This window comes from Aptenodytes forsteri, unplaced genomic scaffold, assembly GCF_000699145.1.
Source record: "Aptenodytes forsteri isolate BGI_AS27 unplaced genomic scaffold, ASM69914v1 Scaffold76, whole genome shotgun sequence".
NCBI lineage: Eukaryota > Metazoa > Chordata > Aves > Sphenisciformes > Spheniscidae > Aptenodytes > Aptenodytes forsteri.
The window spans coordinates 319,594-330,629 of NW_008794444.1; the positions used below are offsets into that span (position 1 = coordinate 319,594).

The following is an 11,036-nucleotide window of genomic DNA, read 5'->3' on the forward strand; positions in this document are numbered from 1 at the left end:
TATGGGAAATCAAAACCTCAAGTTATCCTTAACTGCTAATTTTGCTCAGGGAGGCTTATTTTAAAAGAATGTCTCTATAGAACAGCAAAATGTATTTGGAAGAGCTCCAGGGCCCTTCAAGAAGGGAGACATCCCAGCTGTTGCTACTTTTCTGGTGAACCAGCACATCCAGACCATGTGGCCCTCGTTGCAGAGGTTTATTCAGAAATATCTGCTTCCTTCAGTGTGATGTTAAGTGCAATGCTGAATTTCCAAATCACATTTAGCCCAGAGGATGGTAATCCAGGCTGCATAGGCTTAAACCTGAAGCACGCCGGAGTTGTCTGAGCGGCTATGTAAGAAGCTGTGTGGTGTGTTAGTCAGGGTGCCAAGCCCTGTAACAGGTTCTTTCATCACTTTTTTTTGCTTGTTTCACAGGCTGGAGGGAAAGGGGGCAAACAACAAGCAAACTTGAAATGATACATTTAACATACTTTAAGAATAAACCAGATATGCACATTTCTGGGAACGTTCAGGTAGCGCGTTTTTAGATGTTAAGGCAACTGCCTGTAATTTATAGCTACTGAAAGAGGTGCAGTAGAGCCATGTAATTTCACTGCCCGCTGTGTCGAAAGTGTAAAATACCTGTAGAGGGACAAGTGCTTCAGACACTTAAAATCGGATAGTGCCATTGTGCTGATTTAAAATCAGAGCTATTTCCCAAGGGCAAGTGTACAAGCTTTGTGGAACTGCAGTTCAGTAAAACTGTAATTTTAAGCTTGCCAAACTAGTTGGAGAAGAACAAAAAGATCAGGTTTGTTATCAACAAGCATAATGAAGCAACACTGAGTGTGAGAAAATGGCACGGACAGTTGAAGCCTTTAGCTTTCTGTGCTTGGGAGAGGACAGAAGTCTTTCCTGTTCTCTGTGGTTTTTAACTCTGTTTAATAATCTACTTAAACTGACTTTATAGAATTGTCACTGATTTTTCTCCTAACAGGCTGAGAAATGAGCGAGTGGAGTTGCTATCCATTTTTACTAGTTGTTGTCCCAGATGATAGTTGTGTCCACCTCTCCTAAAACAAGTTAGAGGTTTACGTTAACCTGAGTAATGCCTTGTTTCTTCTGAGCAACTGTATCCTGTAGGTTCTCCTTAAGAGTAACCCGTGTGACCTATCTGCCCACGAGGAATTCTTGGTTGCGGGGGTATGCGTCTTAAATCCAAGAATCATATGTGCTCTTTACCTCCAATCCCTGAATGGACTTTCTGTGTAGTGATAAAGTGTAATGTTAAGAGGGAGATGTTATAATCACTCTGCTGCTGGGAGGGGGTGTAGGGAGAGTGCATGCTTGTGAGAGCTCCATAGTGTTATTTTTAGTTGCTTAGTTTTCTTTCTGTTGTAGAAATGATTACTAATGTCTTTTTGTTCTTGTTCAGAAGGCTTGCTTACCCTCTCCCTTCCCCCTGCCGAGAGACTGGAATAGTTTAAGCTTTCTAAAACATGAATGGCTTGCTCAAAGCTTGGCAAAGCGTAATACAAGATTAATTATAAGTGGCCCTTGCTAAAGGGCTAAATGAATTTTTTTCGCAAAGTGATTACACTTCAGTGCTAATTTTTCTTCCACAAGTTGATGTGAATTAAACTGAAGGATCTTGTTCTCATCGATGTGTAATATTAGCTTGTGTTATCATCTGTGATAGGTCTTAGATAAAATGTAAATTAAGGGAAAAGGAAGACTAGCTTTCAGTGTTCTTCTAGGAAACCTGCAGGGATGCTTTCAAGCCTTAACTTGTTTACCGTGTTGGATTAGGAATGCCAGTCTTCCTTGAGGATGCTTGCTTAAATTCTTGGATCCGTGGCTGTTCATTCTTCCCTTTTTCTTTCTGTTTCACTTCCTTTAAGGCCATTCTCATTCTTCTATGTTTTCTTGCATTTAATTCACTATATTCAATGACCAGAACACTTGCTCTAGTTTAAGTGTTTGGTGAGAATGCAGCTACGTAGAAACCAGGTGTCTGCTTCTCTGATGCAAGCTGGCTTGTGCTGCATCTATTCAGGGTGGCTACCATTTCGTGCTTGCCTTTTTTCCTTACTGTTTTTACAGATATCTAGAGTCACTGAAACTATAAGGCCAGAAAATGTTACTGCTTGCTTCTCCCCCCACTCCTGCCCTAGTTTTACTTTGTGAGTTTGAAAGCATTTATAAAATACCTTCTTTTTTTTTAAGTCACTTTAACTGTTTGAAATGCTTAAAGAGTGTTTAAAGGGCAGTGGTTAACAGGTGGATCTGGGAAGGTTTTATTCCTGGAATTATCTTGGATGTTCTTTTAACTGAATAAATTTCAAATAGGTAACTTTCCTTCAAGTGGACGGCTTGAAAGTTTGCTAGCAAAGTTGCATTTAAACACACTTCAAGGACGTATAAAATTCTGTTCTGTTGTAAAATGTTGCGTTTCATATGTATGCTTTTTGTGTGAAACTCGACTTTTATCTTCAGAATAGGTGAGTGAATCACAGGCGGTAGAATATGGCTGGACAAATATCGGAATCTGATCAGATCAAGCAGGTAAGATGCTGTACTCACGAGTGGTGGCTTTGAAGATCTTGTATTACTTTGTCACATAGAGTAAAAGGTGTAGGGCATGGAGAAGGACAGAAAGTTTAAGTTATCATCTGAGTTAAGTTCTGTAGCAACCAAAACTTGAACATTTCACCGTTGACAGGCACAGGATAGTATCTGATTTGAGTACTAGCAGCGTTTGGTGCTGAAATCTTCTGACTGATAGTAAATTTTTCTAGTGACTTGTCCTTTAAATGTTAGTGTCACCAGATGGCCCATGCAGCTGTGTGTAAGAAATTAATGTAGAATTTTCTTAATACTCATTGTCCGTTCAATTTTTATTTATAGTTCAAGGAGTTTCTTGGAACATACAATAAACTTACAGAAAACTGCTTCCTAGATTGCATAAAGGATTTCACTAGCAGAGAGGTTAAACCAGAAGAGGTAGGTAAATGTTTCCTATGCTTTTAATGACCCTTTGGTAGAATTGCCATGTAGCGTTCAAATTTCAAAAGCAACTTAAAGTTTTGATCTTTTCAACTAGCTAAAAAGCTAGTTAGCAGGCTTTAGTGGAATATAGGTGTCTGGCATGTAGCTTCCAAGTGAGAAAGGAAGTTAGTGGAAGGAAATGGCTTGTCTGTAGTTTTGCTTCTCCAAGTATGTCCAAAGGTGATGGCAAATACTACTTTGCACCCTAACAGTCTGTCCACAGAAAGAAACCAACCAACCAAAGCCAAGTGCTTTTGATGTGTTAGATCATCAGCTACAGAAAAACTATGGGCTAGGACCTCTTGAGGTTTTGTCATTGTCATCTTTTCAGCATGTACACACAGAGGGAATCTCCCCAGTGTCGCTGTGAGTATTGGCTGCTTATTGCAATTTTGTGTATTTCATTCTCTGAGCTATCAGTGGAGGTTCTTGTGCCTCAACTTCTGACGGGTGGTATCTTTATGGACATGGAAGTTGCCCACCTACAGCCTGCATCTCGTTCTTTGAAGGTAGAATCCTATTGAAATACTTGTTTACCTACCCACGTTCCCTGCATTGTAGTGAGTCATAGAAACATAGGCCTCAAAGCTCTGGCTGTTAAATCCACTTCTCTGCATTGCGGGGAGCTCCATCACATCGTCATCTGCAAAAAAGATTAAGCTCTCGATAAGATTAGCTGCATGCTTTTTGCCTCTCCTCTCCTGTTGAGAGGCTGTTTCAGAATCTCATAATCTTGTTGGTTAAAAGTCTAATAACCTTTGCTTGACTCTGCTGGCAGTGAAAAAGAACTGAAGTTTTAAACTAACCATTGTTTTTGAGCATTTTCTGTCTCCCTGGAGTTTCACTCCTCAGTGCAGGCAAAAATCATGTCTCCTTTCAGCTTCTGTTTTGCTGCGCTAAACAAAGCTCTCTTAGCTTCCCAAGGCAGATTCCTTGTTTCCCTGATCTTCACTGCATCTGCTTTAGTGGAATTTTTATTGACTACAGGAGGTCAGAATTATTCTGGATAAGGTCTTGTTACTGTCTTTTACCAACTCATTTTGAATTGCTTGGACAATGCAAGGAATGTCAGTTAACAGAACTGACAGAAGTGTTAGTGGCACAACCTCTTCACCTTTCTAGGATGCTATTTGATTTCCAGTAGAGGATTATACTGCCTTTCTTCTGCTACCCAAAGTGTTACTAGAATTTCTTTAAAAATAATGGTTCATATAGTCTTTCATTAAAGACCTGGGATCCAAAACCAAGGGGTGCTCATTGGAGGGAAATTAATCTTAAGATTATTTAGATACAAAAAATATTCTTGGATCCTGATCTGCTTTTTTTTTTGCTTCTGTGATCTGCAAAAGGGCCATGTCTGGCAGTACAGGAGCCATCTGTTAACGATGGAGGCTAGGAAGAAATTTTCTTACGGGAAGTTTTGTCCATAATTATCCACTATGGGGTTTCTTGCAGAGCACCTGGCTCTTGCCCCTGCTGGAAACAGGACACTGGTCTAGATGGACCACTGGTCTGATCTGGTGTGGAAACTCCTATGTTCCTATTTAAAGTCCTAGTTTCTTATTAAGTAATTAAGTTGAATACCTCCATGAATCTCCTTTGAGATTCTACATCTGAAAAAACAGCTTCTGACCTCTTTCCCTACAGCAAGTCTGCACTGCAAGTCTAGACTTCCCCAGGCACCATATCGCAAATACCACACCCTCTGGGAGAAGTGGCTTGGGGTAGTTCCAGAATTTGTTTCCTAGTCAGACTTAACTCCTGCTGCACAGGTTTTCCTGTAGCTGATGCCAGGTCAAGGAGAGAGAAGGGCGGGTGGTGGGTGGTGTGCATAGCTGCATGGGTGTTTTTTGTCTTGTTCATTTTCAGCCCCTCTGCTTTTCACATCCCTTTATACTGAGCAGAATCAAAGCAATTTCTGGTTTTCTAGTAATCATGCAAAGTGGCTGTCTTTCCTTTCAATCTAAACTTGTTAACTTTTACAGTGATAGCAAGGTTTAGAACCGTGATACAGAATATCCAATTGGTACAACTGTTGCTCAGAAATAATCTCATAACTTTCTCTACAGTTACACAAAGGAAAAAACCCCTCTAAATTTAGAAAATAATACCATGGGTGGAATAGACCCTGGTATTTATTCCCCTGTCCAGCTGACTGATAGAACTTCAGAGGGTGTTCTGGTTGCTTTTGTGAAGGCTAACCGAGCAAGTGCAAGAAGACTGATAGAGCTAATGGGAACAAGGTCAAAAAAAGGTTAAACTGAGCTAGCACACAGGAGACCATATTTGGCTGTCAAAACCACTATGTGTTTGTAAACAGAATTAAAAAAAGAAGATGCTAACTTAATAGATTTAGTATTTATTGCAAAATAATATGCTTTCTATACTTTGATTTCACAAGAGGAGCCCAAGGATGAAATGGTAATATCTCCTAGATCTGAGATGTTTTCCATGAAGACTTTCATATGAGAATGAATATTGAAAGATGTTTCGGACATCCCTCAAAAACTAAACTTCACATTTTTCCACTGCACAGAGAGGCTGTGCGCAATTAGGCCCTCATCTTGAGGCTGAATACAGAATATGAGATGTAGTCACCTAATCATTTATCCCTGTATATGATTATATTTTGGGTCCTGTTTGGGGAAGTGTTTTAATTACTGTTTGAAGCCTTCTGTTTCCCTCTTCCTCTAGATGACTTGCTCAGACCACTGCCTACAGAAGTATTTAAAAATGACACAAAGGATCTCCATGAGATTTCAAGAGTACCATATTCAGCAGAACGAAGCTCTGGCAGCTAAAGCAGGACTGCTTGGCCAGCCTCGTTAGACAAGAGCACTCTGTTCAGACTTTACAAGCAGTGCCAGTGTTCACTGGGCAAGAAGACATTTTGGATTTTCTACTGTCAGGATGTATGTCCAGCAACTCAGAAGAGGGTTCTAGATGCTGGTCAGACAGTGGAAACCATGAAGGGTTAAACAAGAAGCTAGTCATGGTGGACTGGCAATGGAGTCTATTTCTGAGATCCTTTTCACTCTACAATGGAGTAATACTGATACAAACTTTTCCAGGGCCCACAGACTGGTATGTTTAAATTTCAAGGGGGGTGGGAGGGTTATACTTCCTTTCTGCTAGGACTGGTTCAGATGGAAAAAAAGTATAATATGGGAAATACACTTTATTCAATTTGAGTAAAATAAATGGGAACTGTACACTTGTATGTATGTTCTTTCCAAAGATACATTTTTAGGACACTGCGTGAGAGCAGTGTTTTGTTTGCTGTGGTCTCATTCCTCATCAGTTACTAGAGAGTTCTGTTCATTCATTGCTGCTTTAAGTTGCTGATAGAGAACAGAATTAGTGACTTTGTTTAAGCAGCTGGGGACTTGTGAATGTGTTATTTCTCTTTATTTGGGAAGAACTTCTGTTGAGCCACCCTCACAGAGACTTGTGATCATTCTGACTCTCCTGGAGTGCTGAGCGGTGATGATTAGAGCATCAAGCCGAGGGTGGTTACAAATGGCAGACAACTGCTGTAACTAATGAGCTCAGGTAGGCAGGGATGCTCTGCCAGCTTATCCCTAGGTTATGTTTGCCTCATGCTTCACCAGGTCACTTACAAGGGACATGAGTGTGTCATTAGCAGCACCTGTGCCCAAGGCAACTTCTATGCACTCCTTGTTTCCCTCGGGGAGCCCCAGGGGTCCTCCAAACCCAGCTTCCTTGCCTGATGCATGTATGATGCGCTACAAGCATGGAGCTTGCTGGCAGTTTTCTCCTTTAATTGTGTGAATGCCAACAGAAAGTACAAGGTATGCACAAAATGGTGGTTTTTTTGCTGCTGGATGAATACAGAGAGAAGTTTGTGGAAGCTAGCTGTTCTGATGTTTTGGTTTAGAAAAAACACCAGTCCTTTGAAAGGATCTTGATAGCTGAAATCCTGCAGTCAGATTGTTAGTACAGTAGAATGGTAGCTAACTAACAGGCACGTTTTACTTTAGTTCTAACTAATAAAATACAGTAACAAAAGGAACTGAACATCAGGATTACCATATTGATTTTGAGATTTCAAGCAATGAAGACTGAAACAAAACTATTTCATGTCAGCTACCAGGTTCTGCTGTTGGGTAGAAAGGCAACAATAAGGAACAGAAATGGCAGGAAGCCTGCCCATGTGCTTTTTTGTTGTTACCTTCTCTGTAGCTTTTTATTCCCAGCAGCAGTTTGAAAGAATGATTTCCTGCCTGTTTTCTTTTCGTTACTACTCAAACTCTCAGCTATCCAGGCTGTGGATTACTAGGCCCTGGCTGCAGCACAGCACACCTGCCACTTGCACTGGACACTGCTCTGCTGCTGTTTAAAGCTGGCCCAGCTCTCCACAGAAATCTGTTCATATGCCTTTCAAAGGTGAAAGAAACAAGTATGTTCATACAGTCTCATTTACATGTGTTTTGTACTAGCTGTATCGCAGCTCTTTCCTACATAGCCCATGCCTTGTTACCTTGGAGATGGCTAAGAGCTAACTCTAAAATAGTAAAGGCTAAAAAAGAGCCCAAATAAGGCAGCAAGTCTCCAATGTCCTGTTTTTTCAAAGGAATAACAGGCTAATAATGTCTAGATTGTTTGCTACAATTAGGCCACAAATGTTATGGCCAATTAGAAATAGTTCATCCATGGTAAAGATTTAAGGCTTTCTTTAAAGCAGTCTTTTTGTTAAATGTTTGAAAGTAATGCATGATTGAAATTATCCCATTTTCCATTGTATCTTAGTGTGCAAAGAGAACAGTTGCTCAGAAAAGTGCCTGAAGAGTTTAAGCGATGAGATTGGAGGATGTTCATGTCTTCTAGGCAAAGCTCCTTGGGGCTGAAGTGAGGGGGGGATTAAAAAAAAATAATTACTGTTTTCTCTCATGTTTCAGTGTTTGGGGATTTGGCTGTAGGAAGATGTTTAAATATTTAAGACAGATTTACTGTACAAAAGGTTAAGCAAGTGTTAGAGGGACTTAGTTAATAAATTACTCACTTTCAGGTTCCCCGGTTTCCTTTTACTGCAGTTTTAAAGCTGCCTTAACCCACTGTTATCCAGGGAAAACATGTATTCTTAAAAATCTAATTAGATGTCACATCCCCCTGCTTCTCCCCAGGCTCACTAAACAAATAGGTGGGATGAAGAGTGTCACTGGAAGCATGAGCATTGTGTTGATAGCTGCTACCCTGAAATGAAGCTGGCCAGGCAAAAACTCTTGACTTCCACAGGAGCAATGTGCTTATAGTGACTGTAGTTTGTTTTCGGATGTGCCCGTTAATGATGACTCTTTCAAAGCTGACTAGAGTGGAAAATAAGTTGCAATGCTGCTATGCAAAGATGTAGATAAGGATGGAGTCACTGGCTTGCTCTTTTGGATAACCAGTTTCATCCTAGCTCTATTTCACTCAAAAAATGTTGCCATCTTTCCACATCTTTCAATCCAGCTGACTGATTGAAGAAAGATGATACAAACACATTTTAGCATGGAAATAAAGTGCATCCATGTAACTAAAGCATCCAGGTGCTGCCGAAAGCAACAGTGAAGACTTTCTTAAAAGGTTAACTTGCTTTGCTGAGCTTTGACTTCCCTTTGCTTCCTTGGTGCGTTAGCATGTCCTGATGGCTGGCTCAAATCATGTTATTTAGAAAATAGCACCCTGTAAGATTTTTCTTAACAGGACTTGTAGGTTGAGAATGATTCATGACACAAAGTGTTTCGGTGCCTCTCACACAGGTTTTATCAGCATGTATTGTTAAAGTGTTGCAGCTGGTCTCTCCTCGTTGGAGCAAGATCTCCCAGCACCCAATTCTCAAATATTTAACTGCAAATGCAAGAATTGGTATTTCTACAGTGCCTGGATGGATGTCCACTGTGAAGGCTGGGAATGTCTACAAAGGCAGGCCAGGCCGCATGTTTTCTCTCCCTGTGGAGTGCTCTAACCTCCATGACGTAGCTTAACCTGGAGTGTTCTCCATCCCTCCTCTTGAATAGCTTCAAGTTCGTGTGGCATAATGAAATGCACAGCCAAAATCAGAATGAAGATGAGAACACAGCTCTCCGGATCCTAACTGAAAGGCAACAGTATTTAAGATAAGGTGTGTGGAGAGTAGGTGAATCACCTTGATGAGGCATACTAGGTTAGGTGCAGGAATGGAACCAATTCTGATGGGAGGAGGAGGAGCAAATGGTGAAAAATGGAGTGCTGCTGAAGAATGAGTACTGAGAAAGCTGTGAAAAAAGTGAGCCAGAGTGGAGGTGGGAGGGGAGAGAAGGCAACAGCAGCGCAGCCTGACAAGAACTGGCGTGATGAGACTGGGCTAGTGAACAAACCACTCATTTGGAGGTGACATTCATTGCAGCAGAGACAGAAACAGATCCTTCCTGCTGAAATGAGTGCCTGAACCAAAAGGCTGGAAAAGCATGCAATTACTAGTCAGCCCGCAGTAAAAAGAACAATTTCAACAGGAAGGGTCAAATGAGAGCTTTGCTCCAGACTGCCCTGTACATCAGCGGTACTGGCAGAGTGATCAGATCAATTATCTAGAAGATTATAATAGAGGTTCCTTTAATTCTCTCAAGGATAGGAGCAAAGCCCTAATTTCCATAACCCCTGCTGAGAGCTTCAACTACAGAGCTCTCGTCTGGAAGGCAAGGAAAGAATGCGACTGCAATCTTCTGTAAGGAAAGCGTGGGTTAAATACCTAATGCCCAGAGATAGATTGTGGCTGTGACTTCAGTGCAAGGAGGCGTTCTTCTGTACTCTTAATTACCTAGCTCTGAGAAGTGGAGTTTAAGCAACAGCTCTTTTTTTTCAGTATTTTCTGTTAGCTAGGTTAGGAAGTCGGCACACAGCATTTGAGGAATCTAGTTCAAATCTTGGGAAGTCCATTAAGCTCAGCTCCAAAATTTCTTGAATGAGTCTGGCCCAAACTCTAAAACCTGTAAAAGCAGTTAGAGCTTGTGACACCTAAACTTGCATTATGCTTGCACCTTGAGTTTCAAGAAGACACCATTAAAAGAACTCTAAATAAAGGTACAATTCTGCTAAATACTGGGGTTTTTTTTTAAATTATGTTTTACCTTAACTTCATGCTCCTTAGCATTTTGGTGTTAGGTTCTTTCTGTAAACACAACAGGGAGCATTCAACATTCAAGCTTTAGTAGTTCAGGACTGTAGGACTGTAAAATGATGGTCGTCTGTTTTCCCAGGATTTCTCACATACAGAAATAGATGTAACTGAAAGACATATGAAAGACCCTAAATCACTCTTTAAAAAAAAAAAAGTCTACACTTATACAATGCTTGAACAGACCACGGCTGGTTAAAATTCTTTATTCTGTAACTCGCTTTCCTCTAATCTGAGGGAAAGCAAGAGGACTGCTGAGGGAGCTGGGCTTACTGTGTAAATATTTAAGGTAGTGTACTTGACATATCACCATTTGTTTATGTAATGCAAAGGGGAGCTTATCTAAATTCCAAATAATCGAAGTAGAAATCCAGGCTATTTCTGTATTTCACAGATCCTGCCCTTACTAGGATATGGAATTAGGGACCCTCTTCCCCTCTCTTTCTGCCCAAGCCCGTGTTGAATTTCTGTGCGTGCTGCTGCCCCGGGGACCTGCCAGGAACTGTGTTTTGAGTCACAGCTGAGAGAAGAGGGTTTCAAGCCTCTTTTCCAGCAAGGCACGCTCTAACCACCTTATCGGTTGGAAAGGGGTGTTGGCTGCCTCTCCTGCCGTGTTTTTGCTGTGCAGAGAAAGTGCCTCTGCCCTATGGAGGACATGGATCCCCTGGGGACGGCAGCGGGGCCTGAGGAGAAGAGCTGTGGGACTTCAGCCCTGCCACCTCCTTTCCCCGGGGGCCTACTGGCTCTTCCAGCCCTTCGCGGGGATCCCGTCCACCGGCCACCCCGCGGAGGGCCCCTTCCCCTCAGTGGGGAGCGCGGCGGCCTGGCCTGGGGCGGTCGCTGAAGCGGC

At 41.6% G+C, this 11,036-nt stretch overlaps 1 protein-coding gene and 1 long non-coding RNA gene across 2 annotated transcripts in view; one reads left to right on the plus strand and one right to left on the minus strand.

Moving 5' to 3' along the window:
* Positions 1-2,107: 2,107 nt before the first annotated feature.
* Positions 2,108-6,248, plus strand: TIMM9 (translocase of inner mitochondrial membrane 9). Its single transcript, XM_009289825.2, has 4 exons — positions 2,108-2,165; positions 2,479-2,547; positions 2,890-2,985; positions 5,725-6,248. Exons 2-4 carry the CDS (start codon positions 2,509-2,511, stop codon positions 5,857-5,859), a joined length of 270 nt encoding a protein of 89 aa, XP_009288100.1. The 5' UTR covers positions 2,108-2,165; positions 2,479-2,508; the 3' UTR covers positions 5,860-6,248.
* The window catches only part of LOC103907611, an 8,535-nt gene continuing 490 nt past the window's right edge, over positions 2,992-11,036 (minus strand). Inside the window, exons 2-3 of the long non-coding RNA XR_658098.2 lie at positions 10,140-10,296; positions 2,992-3,673 (exon numbers count right to left, since the gene is read on the minus strand). This is a non-coding gene — a long non-coding RNA (uncharacterized LOC103907611). The remainder of the gene's footprint in view (positions 3,674-10,139; positions 10,297-11,036) is intronic.